Here is a 22,685-nt window from a genome sequence, read left to right on the forward strand (position 1 = left end):
TACTATTGGGGCCAGATGTGATTTTGTTTATGACTTTCATGATTAAGCAAGATGGTTTTTACAATTCTCAAAACCAGTATGAATGTCACAAGATTTGTGAAACATGTAGCAAGTGTTGTTGGCAACAAATATTTACATATGTGCCAAGTGAGAAACATTGGTAAAAATCCCCTACATGCTGTGCATATTGATCTGCGTCAGTTTGGAACAACCCCCAGTCTTTTAAAAAAGAAAAAGAAAAAACATTTATCATTGGTAGCAGAAGTCCCAGATTCTGAGTGGAATGAAAATGAAGAGGAAAATATCTTAGAAGATCCTGAATATGATTTGTTAACCAGTTCAGCATTTGTTCCAGGGAAGATCAAAGGACAGGATGGGGTTTCAGGTGTGATGGTGCTGCAACCTTGGGTTAAGTGGGGACCAAGAAAGCGCTTAGATACAAATGGAGAGTTATTACTGGATGAAGCTGCTGCTCTCATCAGCACATTACCAATGTATAAAGTGGTTGCAAAGGTTAGTTTCTATATTAGGGTTATAGATGGAAATAGTAATTTTTTTTTAAAGTGAACAGAATTAAAATTTACTGTTGTTTTATGGTATTTGCAGTGTAATAATGCATTAGAGGACCTATCCAAGCAAAGATCATTAAGTTCATAATTTGGCAAGCTGGCCCTTAAGATAATATTTGATTTGAATGAAATTACATTTTGCTGAATAGCATGTCAATGAGTTTGAACTATGTTATGAGCAGTAACATGAACCTGAAGCTCATGTACTCCATTTTAATTACAATGGGTTTATTTCAGGAAGTTGTTCATGTAAAAAGTACCGAAACAAAGGGTGTTTTTGGCACTGGCACTCTGGAACGTCTTGCATCAGAAATCAGGAGTTTAGGCAGTTGTTCTACTGTATTTGTCAGCTTAGATATACTGAAGTCAAAACAAGTGCAGTAAGTTTGTGCTATCAGTTTTACTACTTTGGTAGGAAAGGAAATCAGAAAAAAAGAAAAAAGAATTGGGAGCATGTAATTATAATTCATCTTCAAACTGGGTAACTCATAGCTATATTCAGTTAGTACTTGTAGCAGGATCAGAGAAGGGATTGGGGAAATTAGTGACAAAGTTTGGGAAGGTGTGCAAAAGAAGGAAGTTGAAGATAAGTGTGGGTAAAAGTAAGGTGATGAGATGTACAAGGGGAGAAAGTGGCAGCAGGCCAAGATGTACAAGGGAGAGAAACTGGAGGAAGTGGATAGTTTTAGATACTTGGGTGTGAGTTAATGTATCAAATCTCGGCTGTGATTTGAACAGTTCCTTCAGTCCACTGGCCAGTGTGATTATTTTGCCTTTTAATGGAATTCCAATCTTCACTTGGACAAGAAAAGATGTGATGTGCAAAACTTATTTAATTTATATTATATAAAAATAAGATTTCAACTTACAATGAAGTTGGGTATGAGCAGAGTGTGAGCATGGAAGTCAGAGAGACTCAATGCCCATGTCTTCTTAACCACTTCCATACGGTGACGCCTACATAGGTGGCATGAGGAGCAAGTGGGTACTCGATGAAGCCGACGTCGGCATCTTGATTATATTTATTGTAGTCGTACCTACGTAATTTCCATTCTCTCTAAACTGGCTTCATCAATTTTCTATGGTTATCAAAATACACGGGTGAAAGAGAACGAATGATTGAGCACTGACTTTATTTTTTATAATGCGATTATTATGACGCAACATCGCACGTCGGGCAGCTAATGCTGCCAGACGTGCGATGTGCCCCGGAGTGAAGAGGTTAAATTTATACCACAACCACACAACATTGGTGCCTGGGACAGGTGCCGATGTGTGCCTCTATAAGTCTATTCTATCACTATTTGCCTGGTTTTACACAATCCTTCTACTTCTTTATTTGTGTGTGAAGAAGGCTTACAAAATTTTAGTCATTACCTATGCGAGGATACTACTTCATAGTGTCATTTTGTTTACATGTCCTCTGACTTCTGAGGGGAGAAGGCCTCGATTTTGTACTCCTCTGCTGCTGGCTTGCAACTCTCTTGCAACTAGTCATGCTCACATGAGAAAAAGTTTAATTCAGGTTTTTATCATATCTAATTTAAGGTAACCTACTACTTTGTTGGATCTAATGTTATAATCAATTTACTAAGAATGGCAAGCACTATGGCTCTTGCTAGGATGTGGCTTATGGTGCCATACCCGCGTCCCTTTGTGTCAGTGACGCATCATGGAACATGATTGGAGATGGTTAAAGAAAATAGAGAAAAGGGGAGATAAGCCTGTAATTGTTTGCTTATGACATTGTGCTTGTAGCAGGATCAGAGGAGGGATTGAGGAAGTTAGTGACAGAGCTTGGGAAGGTGTGTGAAAGAAGGAAGTTGAAGATAAATGTGGGTAAAAGTAAGGTGATGAGATGTACAATGGGAGAAGGTGGCAGCAGACTGGAAGTGAGTATTAAGGGAGAGACTGGAGGAAGTGGATAGTTTTAGATACTTGGGTGCAAATGTGGTGGGAAAGGGAGTAGAGGTGGAGGTAGAATGTAGATTGAGAGAAGCGAGTAAATGCCTTGGGGGATTAAAAAGTGTAATGAGAAATAGACGCTTAGGAATGGATGCTAAGAGGAGATTGTATGAAAGAGTGATTGTGCCAACAACACTGTATGGGGCAGAAACATGGAAGAGAGGAGGAGTTTAAATGTGTTTGAGATGAGGTGCCTGAGAAGTATGATAGGGATTATTAGGCTGGATATAGTTAGAAACAAGGTGATGACGAGAACAGGGGTGGAAAGGGAGTTGGGAGATAGGGTTGATGAAAGAGTATATATATATATATATATATATATATAATATATTTTTCTTTATCTTTCTTACAGAGAGCTGGAGAGTATTTTTAGAGTAAGGGTGATTGATAGATATTCAGTTGTTCTTGGAATATTTCATCTTCATGCGCAAACACTTGAAGCTAGAATGCAGCTTGCATTGGCAGAAATTCCATATATGAGGTATTCATTTCAATGATTAGTAGTTTTTTAGATGATATGCATGTGATATACATTGTAGTAATACTTCTGATGATATAAATTGAAAGGAAAATATAATTTGAATAACTTGTTTGAAACTCTTCATCGACAGGAAATCAATAAATGTATGTCATTCTATTGTAGATCACGAGTCCATGGGGAAAGAGAGAAGAACATGCTTAAAGAAAGGGAAAAGAAATTATCTGGTTCTCTTAATAAACTTAAAGGAAAGAGAGAAATTCTTCGAAGGGGAAGAATTAATTCCAGCATTCCAAGTGTAGCTATACTTGGATACACCAATGCAGGTTTGAAAGTATTTTCTAATTAGATTGTTTCCAGTAGTAATAAATCAAATCAGTATCTGAATATATTTATGTTTTAATCTGTTTGCTGACGGTGACATCCCCATTGTTGAATGAAACCATTGGCACTAGCATGTACACCTATGAGAAATCAAGGCATAAGAGGGTCTGGGAGGAGTTTTCTAATCAGAACCCAAAGGTTTGGGTCTTTTAATGTGTGTGGGTGTGGTACAGATGAGAATAAAAGGGAAGAGATAGGCAGTATGCTTGTGAGAAGATGGGTATGTTGGCATTAAATGAAATTAATTTAAAAAGGAGTGGTAATTTTGAGTTTGGAAGTGGAGTGGGGAAGGTGTCAGGAGTAAGGAGAGGATGAGGGAGGGAAGGGGTGTTTCTGCTAGTAAGTGAGGAGATAGGAAAGAGTGTGGTGGAGTGGAAAGAAGTTTCTTCAAGGTTAATTTGGATGAAGGTGACACTGGGAAGGGAGATGTTGGTGTTTGTAAGCACTTATGTGCCTGGTAGTAAGAAGAGTGTAGAGGAAAGGGAACCTTTTGGGTAGATTTGAATAAGTGATTAGAAAGTTTTGGGGAGAATGTAATGGTATTAGGAGATCTTAATGCTAGAGCAGGGAATGAACCAATAGATAGAGTGGTTGGAAAATTTGGAGTGCCAGATAAAAATCATAGTGGAGATGTGTTTAGACTCTAAACTTTAGAGAGTTGATGATAGCTAACACTATTAAAGAAAAAAGTCAAACAAAAGTACACATGGGAGAAGGTGGTGGATGGAAGGGTGGCTGATAAGGCATTAATAGACTATGTAGTGGTATCTAGAAGAAGAGTAGGAAGAGTTCTGGATGTCCATGTTCTTAGGGGAAAGAGTAGAGGAATATCAGATCATTATTTGGTAGAAGGCAAGTTGAGAGTGGGAGGGGGCTAGGTAGAGAGGGAGGAAAAGGGTAGAAGGTAGAGGTGCTTGGAGTCAACTTTTTAACCACTTCCATACGGTGACGCCTACATAGGCATCATGAGGAGCAAGTGGGTACGCGATGATGCCGACGTCGGCATCTTGATTATATTTATTGTAGTCGTACCTGCGTGACCCTCATTCTCTCTAAACTGGCTTCATCATATTTTCTATGGTTATCAAGATTCACGGGCGATTGAGAACGAGCGATTGAGCAGTGACTTTATTTTTTATAATGCGATTATTATGACGCAACATCGCACGCCTGGCAGCTAATGCTGCCAGACGTGCGATGTGCCCCGGAGTGAAGAGGTTAAATGAGATGGAAAAAGAGTAGTAGTACAAGTAGAAGCTGAGAGAAGTGTGGGGAGGTGGTGAAGGATAGAATGGAGTTAGGAGTAGAAGAGGAATGGGGGTGTTTCAAGGAGGGAGTAATAATGTGTGCAAAGATGGTATGTGGAACAAGGAGGATGGGAAGTAATAGTTAGTGGTGGGATGAAAAGAAGAAAAGAAATGAGCATTCAGGTATTGGTTGCAAAGAAGGATGGGAGAAACAAATAAGAGATACAAAGAAAACAGAGAAGCAAAACATAATATAAAGGAGGCAAAAAGGAAAGTAGATGGGGTAGGAGTATGACAGAAAAAAATTGAAAGTAGTACAAAGATTTTTTGAAAGAAGGGGAGGTGAGTCAAGTAGAGAAGAAAAGGTAAAAGGAGCAGATGGACATATGTTAATGAGAGGAGGTAAGGAGAAGATGAGCAGAGTATTTTATAGAGCTGTTGAATATAGAGGACGCTAGGGAGGTTATTGGTGGTAGCAGTGGGAGATGCTAAGAAAATGGTGGTGATGGGAGAGGAAAATGAAGGAGACATAAGAAAAGATGAGGTACAAATAGTTTTAAAAATGATTAGAGCAGGTAAGGCACCTGGGTTAGATGAATGTCATGTGGAGTGTCTGAAGAAGGGAGGTACAGTAATAGTGGATTGGCTAATGAGGTTGTTTAATGTATATCTAAGGGAGGGTAGTGTGTTGGAGGATTGGAGGAGTGCCTGTATAGTTCTGCTTTACAAGGAAAAAGGGGACAAATGTGATTGTAGTAGTCTTAGAGGGATCAGTTTGTTGAGTGTAGTTGGGAAGGGTTATGAAAGGTTTTCAATTGAGAGGATTAGGAGAGGAGCAGAGTGAGTAATTAGTGAGGAACATTATGGGTTTAGGAAAGGAAAGGTTGCATGAATCAGATTTTTATGAGAAAGCTTTAGGAAAAGTTAAGGATGTATTTTAGGCCTTTATAGGTTTGGAGAAGGCTTGTGTTGTAGGGGAGAAAGAATACTGCAACTAAACGGGACGGAGGATAGGACTAGACATCCTACTCTCTGTAGCCCCAAAGGGGACATTCCTAAAAAAAAGCAAAGGCATAAGAGGGTCTGGGAGGAGTTTTCTAACCAAAACCCTAAGGTTTGTGTCTTTTTATGTGCATGAGTGTGGTACAGATAAGAGTAAAAGGGAAGAGAAGCAGTATGTTTGTGAGAAGAAAGATGAATGTGTTGGCATTTGAGTGAAACTAAGTTGAAAAGGAGGGGCAAGTTTGAGCTTGGGAGTGTAGTGGGGAGGGTATCAGAAGTGAAGAAAAGATGAGGGAGAGAAGGGGTGGTTATACTAGTAAGTGAAGAGATAGGTGTGTGGTTTCCTCAAGGTTGATGTGGATGAAAGTGAAACTGGGAAGGGAGATGTGGGTCTTTGTAAATGCAAGTGGGCCTGGCAGTGACATTTTGGATAGATTTAAATGAGTGAATAGAGGGTTTAGGGAGAAATGTCACTGTAGATTAGGTGATCTTCATGCTAGAGTAGGAGATGAACCAGTAGATGTAGTGGTTGGGAAGTGTGGAGTGGCAGGAAAAAATCATAGTGGAAAGTTGATGGTGATGTGTTTAGAGAGTTGATGATAGCTAATACAGTGTTTAGGAAAAAATTGAAACATAAGTACACATGGGAGAGGGTGGATGGGTGGTAGATAGGGTTGAAACATTTTCAATACGAGTCAAATTCTCACTTGCAACATCAGCTGCCTGATTTACGATGATTCAAAGATGCATCACAATACTTGCATTATAAGATATAAAGTTACAGCTGTATTCCTCATTCTCATTCACTGAATATTAACCAATTCAGTACAAGTCAAATTCTCATGTGCAGCATTGGCTGCCATATGTACGATGCACCACACTGGTATTATAAAATATAAAGTCACTGCTGTATTACTTGTTCTCCTTTACTCTGAGTAATAATTAACACAGAAAATGTGATCAAACCAGTTCACAGAATCCGGGGGTAACACATGTGCAACTACAAAAAATATAATCAAGACACTGATACCAACATCTTTGTGTACCCACTCGTGCCTCATGATGCCTATGTAGGCATCATCGTACTGAAGTGGTTAATAACCACAGGAAATATGGTCAAGCCAGTTCAATACGGGGGTCATGTATCCTCATATAACCACTTGTGCCTCATGATACCTGCATAGGTGTCATCACATGGAAGGGGTTAATGGACTATATAGTGGTACCCAGGAGAAGAGTAGGAAGAGTTTTGGATGTACATGTTCTTATGGATGAGAGTAGGGTATAGCGATGATGCTACTGTGAGAAGAGAAAGAGGTTTGGTGAATTCATCTTTATTTGTAAGGTAAAACTGAACTGATTGTACATGGGGCCAGGAGCCAATATATAAATACTGTGTAGGTAGTCACCTGTGGTGCATAATTACATAATTGCACTGAATTAGGTTAGGTTGGGTCAAGCAGGGTCGTGTTGGCAAGGTATGCGCTCCACACCACATGGTTGTCGTGGTTTGTACAATACTCCCCTCTAGTGGCCTTGGCTTAACCACTTCCATATGGTGACGCCTACGTAGGTGGCATGAGGAGCAAGTGGGTACTCGATGATGCCGATGTCGGCATCTTGATTATATTTATTGTAGTTGTACCTACGTAACCTCCATTCTCTCTAGACTGGCTTCATCATATTTTCTATGGTTATCAAAATACACGGGTGAAAGAGAACAAACGATTGAGCACTGACTTTATTTTTTATAATGCAATTATTATGACACAACATCGCACATCGGGCAGCTAATGCTGCCAGACGTGCAATGTACCCCAGAGTGAAGAGGTTAAGAGGGCATTCTGCATACAAGGGGATGGCCACTGGCCATCTCCACTGGAGACATGTTGAGATTGCCCCCAGGTGGCTTGATGAATGTTGGGCATAGGAATGTCTAGCATCAATGGCGGTATCCTTGGTTGATTGTGATGCAGTTTGCAGTGGAGTTGAGATGAACCATTTCTGCTGGAGACATGATACAGTTTGGAGGGTAGTTCAGGTGGGAGCTGTTGCATAGACCAGATGGCTGTTTGTGATGTTGATCAGTAACCTGTAATGAATGGGAAAGTCAGCACCAAGTAGAGGTATCCTGACATCTGCCAGGACAAAGCTCCAGGAGTCATGGCAACTCCCAAGGGTAAGATGCAGGTCTGCAGTGCATCAGATCATGGTGGTCCAGTGTTGTTGTTGTTGGTGCCTGTAGGCTAGCACTGCTGCTGCGGTGATGATTTTGTCATTGATATTACCAAGGACAAATTGGATGGGTGCTAGGTACAGGAGCCACATCTGATGGAGCATGTTGATGCTCCTGCTGGCTCTGTTGGCTGTGGGTAGATGGGTAATGAACAGCATCTTGACATATGCTGTGCTTGGTTTAATGTCCCCCAGTGGCTGTTAGGAGAGGTGGAGCAGTGGTGGGGGCAGCAGCATTGTCTGTTTGTTTATTATTATTTGCTTGATTCTCATTTATTATTAGTTATATATGAATTTCTTATTATTTACTATTTACCTGTTTGTTTATTATTTAACTATACCTATACATTTATTTTATTTATTATTATTTACTTTATAATAGTTTGTATTTATTTATTTATTCATCTATCATTATTATATTTTTTCGCATCTGACCTTGATATGGACCAAAAGGTCTCCTGTTGGCATGCTCTGCCATTGTAATCCTTTGTAAATGATCTGATATTCCCCCACTCTCTCCCCTTAGAACATGTACAAGTACCATTGAATTTTTAAACTTGAAGTACAAGTACATGAAAATCTGAAGTGCGTAAGACAGAATGAGTGGAAGGGTGGTGAGGTATACACCAGGAACCGTTGGAGTTCGCTAACATTTTGTCCTGAAAGGACTCTGAGGAAGTCCTTTCAGGACGAAACATTAGCAATAAGACTCCAACGGTTCCTGGTGTTTTCCTCACCACCCTTCCACTCACATGAAAATCTGTGTCAACCCTGATAGAGATTCTTAATTCTTCCGAGATGGTGATGTTCATGGGGTTATATAGAATAATCAAGCATGACAGACTAAAATCTGTAAAATATGTCACGGTAGTTTAGGAGCTAAGTATTTATGCTGCATGGTACAGTGACTCAAAAGACCTTTCCCTGCCCTTGATTTTTACTATAGGAAAAGTTGCTTATACTATTCCCCAGTTTATCCTTAGTCCTTCACACTGTTTGTTAGATCATAAGCAGCTTAATGAACTTCAGATACTGTACTTTTGCCCATCTGTTATAATGTAGAATCCTGTTTCATTGTTTGTTACATGTACAGTCAGGCCTCACCAAACACAAGTGTTAGGTTAGGTTAGCTGTCATGCAGTACAAAATTCATATTGGGCAAATATCAGGTCTTATGGGAAAAATAGGTTAGGTTCCCAGACCCTCTCATGCATGGAGAAATTGTGTTGGCCGAGGTCTGATAGTATATTATTATAATTATTAAATGAAAATTGTGCCATTTTTTCAAGTCACAGTGAATGCAAGCTCACATTAAATGTGATAACTTGGAAATATCATTGACCAGTATGTATACTATTATAAATTATTTTATTACAGGGAAAACTTCATTGATCCGAGCCATAACAGGAGACAAGAGAGCTGAAGGTAAGGATCAGCTCTTTGCAACTCTGGATGTCACAGCCCATGGGGGTCATTTACCTTGTGGTGTGGAAGTGGTTTTCATTGACACCGTAGGATTCATCCAAGACATTCCAACATCTTTAATTGCATCCTTTAGAGCCACACTAGAGGATGCTATTTGTGCGGTAAGACATTGTAACTGTTTGATTTTGATTTATGTTATTGTCAAAGCTGGGCATTTCCACAAAGACTTAAACAGATTTGCATTGTAGAAGTAAGACTGCAAACAAAAATTTGTTTACATGGCAAACCTTGCTAGTATTGCCACTGGCACCAGGGTGTGAGTATCATTCATTGCTTCTATTCCTCCTACCTCTCACCATGCCATTCATTTAGTATTAAGCTATATCTACCTATGTACAAAGGAATTTCCCCCCTTATAAAGGAGGTAGTCAAGTCAAAAGGCACATATCCACTCCCACCCATTACACTCCATTCCACCACCCTTCCTCCCTCTCACCTTAGCTTCCTTGTAGATGAAGGGTCACCCCCTGTCTCCCACCCACTTCCTTGGGTCAGAAGCAATATACCAAGACACAGTACATCCACAGCAAGGCTGTTTCACTTAATCAGCAGCCCCCCCACTCTATCTCCTCCTACAGCTTGGAAGAAATGGAAAAGAGACAAGAAAACAAGCAAATGGCAAAAGTACATCAAACTTAGAAATGAGTATGTTTGGGAAATCATCTAGCCATAAAACAGTACCAGCACAGAATAGACCTGGCCATAAAATCAAACTGCCCTAGATGCAACCATCACAGAATACCTCACCCTACACTGCCCTACATTAATCACTAGACAACAACACAATATTTCTTCCTGGAGTGACCTATGAGCCTGTACAGTGGATGTTGCTGGCACCTGGGAACTATGGGTCTCCAGCAAGAGACTTGGAGTATAAGATTGATTGATTGATATTTCTTACTGCCATCAGTTGGCTTCCATAGCAGGATATGAACCATGATAGATCTGTTCATCTCCTGATGTTTGCACTCTACATACCAATTCTTGTAAAGCAAAGTAATTAAGAATGGGAGAGAGATTCTCATCACTTTCACTTAATCTCACTCATCTTCTTAATTTGAATTATGAGATATTTGCACCACAGCATTGATTTATATTTACAAAATTTACAGGATGTTGTGATTCATGTACGCGATGCAAGTCATCCTGACTACCGAGCCCAGGGACAGACAGTGGAGAAGACCTTAAGCAGTCTTCCCCTTGATGCCAAGACTCCAGTTATTGCTGTTGGAAATAAGATGGACATAGTTACACCGGACAAGAAAGTAGATCTAGAAGGAGCATTGCCTTTGTCATCACTGACTGGTCATGGTAAGATCTCTGAAGTATTTAAACTGTCAAGGTCTACTCATCAGAGAACGTAATTGAAAAATCAATCTGAAACAAAAGTTAAAAAAGTAGATTGAAGAAATAGAAAAATTACAGTAAAACAGACAGATGCTAGAGCAGATACTAGACACATGTATATACATACATATAGACCCAGGTTGGGTTGGTAGACCCATTACCTAAAGGTACTGGGTCTACCAACCTTGAAAGGTGACATGATTACAGTGTTCAGGTCACTGATGGGGATAGATTGCATTGATATTGATATAAGTGCTTTAAGAGGTCATGGAAGTAAATTAAGAAAGACAACATGTTGAAAGGATGTGAAGAAATACAGTTTTTCTTATAGATATATAAATATGTGGAATAGCTTAGAAGGTGATATAGCCCATGCTCAAACAATACACAAGTTCAAATATAAATATAATAACTGGAAATCAAAGATATAGATTAAGTAGGGACCATACATGAATTTGAGTCTAGGCATGTTAGAAAATTAGAGAATAGGAGACAGTACCCAACAAGCATTGCTCTTCTCCTGTGTATGGTACTACTATTAGATAAATACAGTTGGGTAAATACATACATATACTAATATAGATGGAGTAATTTCAAGAATGAATGAATGAATTAACCCCTTCCATACGGTGCCGCCTACGTAGGCGGCATGGGGAGCAAGTGGATACGCGAGGCTGCCATATCGGCGTCTTGATTATATTTATTGTAGTTGTCCCTGCGTAACTGACATACTCTCTAAACTGGCTTCATCACATTTTCTATGGTTATCAAAATTCACGGGTGAAAGAGAGAACGATCGATATAAGTGGTGACTATTTTTTGTGATGCAAGTATTATAATGCAACATCATACGTCTGGCAGCTAATGCTGCCCACGAGATTTTGGCCCAGAGTGAAGTGGTTAAACAATTACCTGGCCTTAGAAAAAACAGACATAATGGGAATAGTGGAAACTAAATTAAAGTATACTGTACATCCCCACATGGTGGGACAAGGGTATACAACTGCTGGACAAAGAATAGAAAGGATAAACAGGGTGGCGGAGTTTTAATTTTGACCAATAAAGATTTAAATGTAATAAAAACAACTGAAGGAAAAAATAAAGTAGAATCAATTATGATACAAGTTGAAAGCAAACATATGAAGAGTAGAAGATTTGTAGTGGTGTATGTGCCCCACAAAACACAATCCTGGACAGAAAGTGATCATTCCAAATTATTAGAAGACACAAAATATGAATTAACTAATATACTGAAAGACAGGAAATACAGTAATTATGGTGACTTTAATTCAAAAGAAATATGTTGGGAAGAAATGACAGTGAAGGGGGGAGAGGAACTCTGGGGGCAATGTCCTGCTTGACTTGACCATTGAATACACAATGACCCAATGGATTAGAGAAAATACTAGATATAGGGTGAAGAACCCTCAAAATTAGACTTAATACTTATGACAGAGCCTGAGATTGTCGATAAAATTTATTACACAACTCCGATAGGCAAGAGTGACCATGTACTAATAGAATTGGAATTGAAAGAACAAATGGATCAAAGCAAAAATGATGAACATAGAATAGGAAGACTAATGTAGAACAAAACAAATTTTGAGAAACTCAAAATATTCTTTCGTAACACAAACTGGGAAAAATAAATTCCTAAACGAAGAAACAGGGATGGAAGAAAAATGGAACATACTAAAAGAAATTTATAATGAGGGAGTGAATAGATATGTACCACAAAATAAAATGGAAAGAACATACATAAAAAGCTGGTACAACAAAAGTTGTAGTGAAGGGATAATAGAGACAAAGCTTGGAAGAAATGGAAAAGAGACAAGAAAACAAGCAGAACATCAAACTTAGAAATGAGTATGTAAAAATATGCAGAGATGAAAAGAGAAACTATGAAAAAAAGATAATAGATAAATGCAAGGAAGAACCCAAACTATTTTACAGGTATGTAAATGGAAAACTGAACAACAAACAAGAATTAAAAAAACTGCACCAAGGTAAATGAATATACTGAAGAACTGGAAATGGCTGAAATTATGAACAACCATTTCAAATCAGTATTCACAATAGAAAACTCACCTAACTGTGAGGAAATAGTGAGAGAGTTATCCCCCTCAATGAAAGAAATAATCGTAACACAAAAATAAATCAGCAACCAAATTAAAATCCTTGATGTTAGAAAATCACATGGTCCAGATGGAATTGCAAATTGGATACTGAAAGAATGCATGGAAGAATTAACAGACAAAATATAGAATATAATTAAATTCTCGCTTAAAGAAGGAAAAGTACCACAGAACTGGAAGAAGGCAAACATTGTACCAATATATAAGGGAGGAAACAAAGAAGACCCATGTAACTACAGACCGGTCTAACTAACAAGCACAGTAGCAAAAATTTATGAAAAAGTTGTCAAAAATAGACGGGTTAAACATTTGGAGGAAAAAACTATACTGAATCCAAACCAATTTGGATTCAGACAAGGAAGATCATGTACAACAAACTTGATTTGCTTCTATTCAAGACTAATAGATATAATACAAGAGAGAGATGGGTGGGCAGACTGTGCCTTTCTGGACCTACAAAAGGCATTTGATAAGGTACCATTTCCTGTTTGTTTTTAAGTTTACCATTCATGTATCTATGGAATAGCTTGGGTTGCTCTTTGCATTTATCTATAATATCCTTTTCATGGTTCCTTTTTTCCTGTCTTCTCACTTTAACATACTCATTTCTATAGTTTAAATACTTGCCATTTTCCAGGTTTTTTATCTTTTCTCCATCTTTTCCAAGCTCTGTCCCTTCTATCTTTTGCCTCACTGCATCTTTTGTTGAACCAGCATTTAATGTACACTCTACCTTCTGTCTTGGTACGTGCCTATTCACCCTTTCATTGTAATTATCCATCAAGATATCCCATTTCTCTTCTACTTTTGTCTCTTCCATGTAAAATTTTTCCCAGTTTGCATTCTGGAAGAATTTCTTTAGTTTTCCAAAGTCCGTTTTGTTGTACATCAATCTTCCTTTCCTATGCTTTTCATTTCTCTCCATGTATATTTCTTCCTTTTGTTCATTCTCAATGAGTATATGGTCACTCTTTCCAATTGGTGTCTTGTATTGGATTTTATCCTCAATTTCAGGTTCTGTTGTAAATATTAAATCTAGTTTCGACGGCTCCTTGTTATTTCTGTATCTGGTGTTTTCACTGACCCACTGAGTCTTTGTATATTCCATGGTCATATCCAGTAGTACATTACCCCACAAGTCATCTCCTCCTCTCACTGTCATGTTTTCCCAACAGATTTCATTGCAATTGAAGTCCCCCATAATTACCAGATTACCCCTGCCCATTAGTATCTCATTTAATGATTGCCTTGTATCTTTTAGCATTTTCGTGTGCTTGTTCTCTTTCCAAGCATTTGTTTTTGGGGGCACATAAGTCACCACAAACTTTCTACTTTTCATGTTCTTGTCTTTGACTTTTATCATGATCAGTTCTACATTACCTTTGCCCTTTGCAATTTTTGTCACATTCAAGTTTTTCTTGGCCAAGAACATGATTCCTCCTCCCTGTTTCTTGTCTCTGTTTTTAATCCAGTAATTGTATAGTCATGTCCAACATCGATGGATGATATTTCATTCCTTAGTTTAGTCTCCACAATTCCCAATATGTCTGGTTTTTCTTCTAGCAGGTAATCATTAAGTTCGTTCAGTCCAGGAATTAATCCGTTGATGTTGGTATAGGCCACTTCCAATTTTCTTCTTTCTCCATTTTTTTTCTGTCTTTGGTTCGCCCATTCTGATGTACCATTTCCTCAGTCTCATGTTGATTACTCTCCAATGGAATTCCTTGCTTTCAGTCTCTGTTCTCTTTGCATTTTTTTTTTTTTTTATTGCTTCATCTCTTAGTGTCTTTTCTTTTCCTAATTCCTCAATACTCATTTCTCTTTTTATCCATATCTTATTATACTTTTCACTCCTTGCTAAGTTGCCCATCTTTAGGGGTCGATTTTTATCCTTAGAACAGTGACAAATTCTATATGCATCGTCTACGTCTTTCCTTGCATCTTGGGCTCCATCCTGAATTTTCTTTTAGGATTGTTATTGCTGTTTCTTTTTCTTCTTTTTCTCTTATGTACCTCACCAGACCATGTTTTTCTTTTAGTCCATATACCACAATACATTTTTTCCTATCCACTGTGTCTCTGACCCAATTTGCTTTTCGTTAATTACTTGGATAGTTGTGTCTTTTGCATTTTCCTGCATTTGTTGTTGGACTATTTCTTTGAAAACAATTTATTTTCAATGTTTTCATTCCATTTCTTAATCTTTTGGATACTTTCCTCATCTAAGTTCTCTTCAATTTTTTCAGTCATTTCTTGAATTTTGTTGTTTACCTCTTTTTTAAGTTTTTGCTATTAGTAGTATCATTAATTCTCTTTTCTTCATTATCACTCTTCAGTTCTCTTATATCATTTTTCATTTCCTTAATCTCGTTTCTTAGATCCAAGTTAGTTTTTCTCACGTCAGAAATTTCAATGTTTGCTTGCACTAAGCAAGACATTAGTCCAACGATTTCGTTCCTTAAGTCCATAATTTCATTCTCCCACCGTATCCTATTTTTCTCATTTCCCTCTCTATACACACCTCCATTTGAGTGGGCATGTGAATAAGCAAAACTTTAGGTTTTGGGCCAATGAACAGCCTCAAGAACAGGTTGAAAAACCTCTGAGTTTAGAAAAAATAACTGTGTGATGTCCACTTGGAATGAATGGTATTTTTGGCCCATACTTCTTTGAAGAAGATAATGGTCATCGAGTGACAGTGAATTCAGACCAATACATCGAAATGCTTCGAAGACGCTTCATTCCAGCATTAAGAAGAGGTTTTGACATGAACATCGTTGTGTTTAAACAGGATGGTGCACCACCTCATTGTTCTGACCGCACTCTTCAGTACCTTAGGCAACACTTTCCAGGTGACTGATTAATCTCAAGGAGGACCGACAATCCATGGCCGCCCTACTCCCCTGATCTCAGCCCACTGGACTACTTTCTAGGTTCACACAGATCATGTGATTACGACGCCATTTCCCAATTGCGGATATCTTTATTTGTGTATTAGCTATGCAGTTTTTAGTGAAGTGCGATTTTTTCGTTTTGTGGATTTCAGAATGAATGACATGAAGGAGCAATGACTTGCTGTGAAATTTTGTGTTAAACTTGGAAAATCTGCTACTGAAACTTTTGCTATGCTTAACACGGCTTATGGTGATGTTGCTATGAAGCATATGGTATGTTTCAAGTGGCATGAGCATTTTAAGGATGGTTTACAGTCTATTGAAGATGATGAGCAACAAAATCAACACCCTGGTGCAGGCAAATCGACATTGACTGTCAGGGAGTTTGCTGAAGAGTGTGGGATATCAGTTGGATCTTGTTATGAGATTTTGACAAAAAGATTGAAGATGCACTGTGTTGCTGCAAAATTTGTGCCACGCCTGATGACGGACAAACAAAAAGCCCATTGCGTCCGGGTTTGTCAGGAACTGCTTAATCATTCAGAAGATGAAAACTTCTTGCCCAGGATCATAACAGGTGATGAATCGTGGGTTTATGATTTTGACATTAAAACGAAGGTCCAATTGTCCCAATGGATGAAACATCCCCCAGACCCCAAAAAGCTCACCAAGTTCGATCCAAGATCAAGGAGATGCTGACAGTTTTCTTCAATGCTAAGGGTGTTGTTCACTACGAGTACCTCCCCGAAGGCTCCACAGTGAACCAGACTTACTACACTGAAGTTCAGAAACATCTGAAGGACGCCATCTGTTGCAAAAGGCCAGAAATGTGGAGGAGTGGCGACTGGTTTTTCCATCACGACAACGCTCCAGCCCATTCAGCCCTCAGAACTTGTGAGCTTTTGGCCAAGCACTTGATCACTGTTCTTCCTCATCCCCCCTACTTACCTGACCTTGCTCCTTGTGATTTTTTCTTGTTCCCCGAACTCAAAAGACCCTTGAAAGGAAGAAGATAAGTGCATGCATTTTGGGGGGGGGGGGGGGGGTGGGTAACATTAAAACGAGAGTAACATTAAAACGAAGGTCCAATTGTCCCAGTGGATGAAACATCCCCCAGACCCCAAAAAGCTCACCAAGTTCGATCCAAGATCAAGGAGATGCTGACAGTTTTCTTCAATGCTAAGGGTGTTGTTCACTATGAGTACCTCCCCGAAGGCTCCACAGTGAACCAGACTAAGTACACTGAAGTTCTGAAACATCTGAGGGACGCCATCTGTTGCAAAAGGCCAGAAATGTGGAGTAGTGGTGACTGGTTTTTCCATCACGACAACGCTCCAGCCCATTCAGCCCTCAGAACTTGAGAGCTTTTGGCCAAGCACTTGATCACTGTTCTTCCTCATCCCCCCTACTTACCTGACCTTGCTCCTTGTGATTTTTTCTTGTTCCCCGAACTCAAAAGACCCTTGAAAGGAAGAAGATAAGTGCATGCATTTTGGGGGGGGGGGGGGGTGAGAGTAACATTAAAACGAGAGTCCAATTGTCCCAGTGGATGAAACATCCCCCAGACCCCAAAAAGCTCACCAAGTTCGATCCAAGATCAAGGAGATGCTGACAGTTTTCTTCAATGCTAAGGGTGTTGTTCACTATGAGTACCTCCCCGAAGGCTCCACAGTGAACTAGACTTACTACACTGAAGTTCAGAAACATCTGAGGGACGCCATCTGTTGCAAAAGGCCAGAAATGTGGAGTGCATTTGGGGGGGGGGGGGTGAGAGTACTTTGAAGGGGACCCAGATCTGTAACTTCTAAAGAAAGTATTTTTTTAACAGACCTCATGTATGTATGTATATATATATATATATATATATTTATATTTATATACATATATTTTTTTAAGGGGTGAGTGGAGAATGACTGTATGGCTAATACTTTGATGCATGGAAGGGAAGGGGTGGGGAATAGGGTGGGTTAGGGAGTGGTTATGTTTGAATGATATTTTGATGCAGCCTGAAGGGATTTCTCCCTGACTTCATTGTTAGTGCATGAGGGGATGGAGAGGGGATGTTGCCAATGAGTGAAGCGGCTTTGCCGGTGATGTGCTGTGTCTTGCTGCATTTCTTCTGATCCAGGGCAAGGGACAAGATGCAGGGATGACCTGTCATACAGGAGGAGTTATGTAGGATTTATTGTTCCTTCACATTTAATCTATTGGAAAGTGGTCTGATGGGTGATCATCGATGGTTTAGATTGTGGTTTGTAGGTGGAGAGAGGGTGAGCACATTGTTATACCGGGGGAAATTGCTTGTTGGTCTTGCTGAGGAGGTTGCCTTTTGGTATGTATGTTTGTATTAATTTATTTATTATTTTTTGCAGGTCTACAGGAAGTGCTTATGGTGTTGGAGCAAGAAATTTTGAGGGTAACCAACAGACATATAAGAATCTTTAAGCTTCCATCAGGTTGTGAAAATATAAGGTACTTGCATATAAGACAGTTGATTGATATTTTTATTTTGTGTGTTTGTAATTGTATATATGCATATGCTAAGATGATACCATCTTATAGAGGACTTTGTGAAGCAAGGAATTTAACCTCTTACATATGGTGATGCCTACATAGGTATCATGAGGCATAAGTGGGTATATGAGGATGCCATTCTTGGCATCTTCATTATATTTTTGTAGTTGTAGCTGTGCCGACAGCACTGTATGGGGCAGAAACATGGAACATAAGAGAGGAAGAGAGGAGTAGTTTGAATGTGTTTGAGATGAGGTGCCTGGATAGGGTGAGAAACGAGAAGGTAAGGAGGAAAATGGGGGTGGAAAGGGGGTTGGGAGATAGGGTAGATGAAAGAGTATTGGGATGGTTTGGACACATGGAAAGAATGAGTGAAGAAAGAGTAGTAAAAGAGGTGTGGAAGGCAGAGGTGGAAGGAGTGAACATGAGGGGTCGACCTAGGATGAGATGGATGGATGGGGTAAATGGGGCTTTGGGAAAGAGGGGAATGTCTGTTGAGGAAGGATAGAAGACAGAAGATAGGGGTGAATGGAAATTGGTTGTGTATGGATGATACTGTCAATATTCACTTCTTCAAAATTTTGCTCCTTACCTCGCATCCTTCTGGGAATGACAAAGTGATTGTCACAGTATGTTTCTTCTTTCGAAGATTTGTGACGATCTGCCATGCTTTCAACTCTTGCTTTCAACGATCATAGTTTTGATTTCCTCCAAAGACTGGCACTCGTGCTCATCCACCACATTTGTTGTTGCCCATCTTTTTATTTTTCGAAATTCTCTTTTATACTTGATAATTTCTTTACCATCTGCCACAATTGTGCTCTACTACCACTTGTTTAACTTATAGATCAGTGTGGGAAGGTAAATAAAAGAATATAAGAGCAGTACAGGTAAACGTCGACTTACGATGGCATTAGGTTTCGATAGAGCCATCGTAAGACGATTTCATCGTAAGTCGATCCCCAATTTGTGTATCACTGTTCCGTGGTCACTGTACCTAGCCTACCTGTATATTAACCACCAGAGATACTGAATATAGCCTATTAAACATGTACAGTAGTTTATTTAATTATTTTTATCCTTTTTACCATATTCAAACACTATAATATGTATTTTCAGTACGGAACTTAAATCATGCCAGCCATACGACGTGACGTAATAATACTCGCATCATAAAATATAGTCACCGCTTATATCGATCGTTCTCTCTTTCACCCGCGAATTTTGAAAACCACAGAGAATGGGATTCAAGGCACATTTGAGAGAATGTAAAAACACAGGGGCGACTACAATAAATATAATCAAGACGCCGATATGGCAGCGTCGCGAATCCACTTGCTCCTCATGACGCCTACGTGTGCGGCACCGTATGGAAGGGGTTAAATTATCATGTCGTCGTCGTCGTCGTCGTCATCGTAAAGTCGAACAATCGTAAGTCGCGGCCATCGTAAGTCGACGTTTACCTGTATTTTTCTTTTACAAATAGAAAAGCCTTCATACCAGTCCTCTCAATTCCTCGAGTCCCTGGTGTTCCCTCCTCCTACATACAAAATCAAAACAACACAAAACAGATGACGCACAATATGTGCAATGCCATGAACAAATAGAATAGAGTTAACACCTACCACTTTGAGCAGACAACAGTCCAGAGTTTCTTCCCAGAGAGATTTATGGGAGGTTCTGAGGATTATTGCCAACCACTATGAGGCTGTGGGTTTTACACTTAATGAAGTTCAAGGCAACATTTGACTGATATGCCTTTTCCCCTGTATAAGGGAGGCAGTCAGCCAAGGTATGCATTCACCCTTCACCTATCCCACACCCATATTTTCCTATAGCTAATCCCATCATATCCCTAGAGTCTCCCACTGTGATATGGACCAAAAGGTCTCCTGTCGGCATGCTCCGCCTTTGTAATCCTTTGTAATCATTCCCTCACTTAACCTTCTCTACATTCAACATGTGTCTGCATTAGAAATAGCATTAGAAAGTGTTTCTCTATGGATGACCCAGTTGTACAGTTGTTTGGTCCCTGATAGATAAAACTTTTTTTTATCAAATGAGGATGCTCACTGACCAAGTGGGTTAGGGTGTCCCTACTTGCTATGAAGATCAAGGTGATGGCAGTTCAAACCCTGCCACTGACAAGTTGAACCTAGGGCATGGTTCATTAAATTCTATGCTACATAGTCCTTTATAAGGGGCACTGTCCTAGCCTCCTGATAGGGGGAGTTTCACAATATTAAACCAAATCAAATTAAATTGGATCAAATAGAATTTGATTGTAACTTTAGTATTTATTAACCTATTTTCTTTTCAGATGGTTGCGTAAGGTGACAGGTATATCCAAAGAGGAGGTGGATCCTGAGGACTCTCAAAACATGTTAATCACTGTAGCAATATCTGAACAAGAACTAGCAGCATATCGTCGATTTATTAAAGACTCAGGGTAGTGCTAACAACATGTAGTTGGGAGGTGTGTCAGGAGTGAAAAAAGGACAAGGGAGAGAAGGGGTGGCTATACTAGTAAGTGGAAAGATAGGTAAACGTGTGGTGGAGTGGAAGGAGGTTTCTTCAAGGTTAATGTGGATGAAGGTGAAACTGGGAAGGAAGATGTGGGTTTTTGTAAGTGCATATGGGCCTGGTAGTGAGAAAATGTAGAGGAAAGGGAGGCATTTTGGATAGATTTAAATGAGTGCATAGAGGGTTTAGGGAGAAATGTCAATGTAGTGGTATTAGGAGACCTTGATGCTAGGTAGAATGTAGATTGAGAGAAGCAAGTAAATGCCTTGGGGGATTAAAAAGTGAAATGAGATATAGACATTTAGGAATGGATGCTAAGAGGAGATTGTATGAAGGAGTGATTGTACTGACAGCACTGGTGAGGGGTAGCCAAGGATGAGATGGATGGGTGGGGTAAAAGGGGCATTAGGAAAGAGGGGAATATTTGTTGAGGAAGGATGGGAGAAGACAGAAGATAGGGGTGAATGGAGAATGGTTGTGTATGGATGATTCTGTGATGCATGGAAAGGAGAGGGTGGGGGATGGGGGGTGAGGGAGTATGTGTGAATAATAAATTGACGCAGCCTGAAGGGATTTCTCCCCAGCTTCCCTTTTTCTGTATGAGGGACGGAGAGGGGGTTGGCGATTAAATGAAGCGTCTTTGCTGTGGATGTGCTGTGTCTTGCTGCACTACTTTTGACCCAAGGCAATGGGCAAGATGCAGGGATGGGCCGTCATCCAGGAAGAGCCAAGATAAGAGGGAGGGAGGGGTGTGAATGGGAGTGGAGTATATAGGGATGGAATTGGTTGGAGTGGATTTTATGCCATTGTTTTTTTGGCTACTTCCCTTATAAAAGGGAAAAAGCCTTTGGTATATGTATATTTTTTGTAATCTTCCCAAATCTATCCATGTTATGGAAGAAGACTTGTAAATAAATTTGAATAATTTTTTTCATTTAGTATTGATTTATTCACATTTTGAGATTTTGTATATAACACATAAACTGCAACATGCATCAAAGGATGAGTTTTTTAAATGAGGGGATGGAGGGGGGTTGCCAATTTAATGAATTTGCTTTGCTGTGGATATGCTGTGTCTTGCGACACTGCTTCTGACCCAGGGTAGTGGGCGAGATGTAGGAAAAGCCAAGATAAGAGGGAGGGAGGGGGGTGGATGGGAGTGGAGAGAGTCGTCCACAGAACACTGCGAGGTTAGGTTAGGTTAAGTTAGGCCATTGTTTTGAAAACAGTGAACTTGTAAAAATGAATTTATCGCCACCAACTTCTCTATTTTCATATTACAACGGGTGTCGCCGCCCGCACACGTTCCCCTTTGCCTTGCCGCTTCGGGTACGTTTCGTTGCCAACCTTGGCAAGTTACGACCCAGAGATTGATTCTATTCTTCCATGTTTAGCGTTCGCTGTCCGTAGACTCTACCGTTCCAGAGAACTTCCGACTATGCAAAGTGATGTTGAGCGAGTGCGGGGTGACGGTGGCGGGCACACCTCGAAAGTTGGCGGGAGGCCGACAACGTGACGGGGGGGGGGGGTGCAAAGCTGACTTCGCATGATCGTTCCGATGTGCCCCGGCCCGCTGACCGTGGTGGAGGACCCCGTGGACGGGCAAAGTGATGTCGGCCGACTGCTGGTCCACGTTGGGCGGGGTTGCCCACTCCTTTCGGCCGACGTGCCCCGGCCGCAAAAATTTTTCTCCTACAGGACTTGGGGACCCCAATATGAACTCATTTGCATACAGCCAATCAGAACGCACCTGACTCTCATACGTCAGGCATCATACGCGCTGCACGTGGTATTTGTTTACGTTTCTGATGAATAGGGGAAGTGGTCATAGCAGAAATTTAAAAACATTTTTCATGTGCAGAATTATCATCCTCCACCGATTTACCCGCTATGACACCCACAGGTCC

The 22,685-nt window shown here is 40.0% G+C and overlaps 1 protein-coding gene across 2 annotated transcripts; it reads left to right on the forward strand.

Annotated features, from left to right (window-relative positions):
* Positions 1-51: 51 nt before the first annotated feature.
* Positions 52-21,695, forward strand: LOC143041030 (putative GTP-binding protein 6). Of its 2 annotated transcripts, XM_076212619.1 has the most exons (8): positions 52-513; positions 807-949; positions 2,887-3,015; positions 3,178-3,338; positions 9,258-9,466; positions 10,478-10,676; positions 18,114-18,213; positions 20,576-21,694. In XM_076212619.1, the coding sequence occupies exons 1-8, from the start codon at positions 52-54 to the stop codon at positions 20,706-20,708; spliced, it is 1,536 nt and encodes a 511-aa protein (XP_076068734.1). In that variant the 3' UTR covers positions 20,709-21,694. The 2 variants fall into 2 exon arrangements, with proteins under 2 accessions (XP_076068734.1, XP_076068735.1); XM_076212620.1 differs by lacking the exon at positions 2,887-3,015 and having other exon boundaries at positions 20,576-21,695.
* The last annotated feature ends 990 nt before the right edge of the window (positions 21,696-22,685 follow it).

This window comes from Oratosquilla oratoria, chromosome 30 (genome assembly GCF_046742065.1).
Source record: "Oratosquilla oratoria isolate Oo_2021 chromosome 30, ASM4674206v1, whole genome shotgun sequence".
NCBI lineage: Eukaryota > Metazoa > Arthropoda > Malacostraca > Stomatopoda > Squillidae > Oratosquilla > Oratosquilla oratoria.

Bases quoted from the DNA above. Each gene is read 5' to 3' on its own strand.
- LOC143041030 (XM_076212619.1), top strand. From the start codon at position 52: ATGGTTTTTACAATTCTCAAAACCAGTATGAATGTCACAAGATTTGTG. The intron at 9,467-10,477 runs GTAAGACATTGT...CAAAATTTACAG, and splicing joins TAGAGGATGCTATTTGTGCG to GATGTTGTGATTCATGTACG. The intron at 18,214-20,575 runs GTACTTGCATAT...TTTTCTTTTCAG, and splicing joins TCAGGTTGTGAAAATATAAG to ATGGTTGCGTAAGGTGACAG.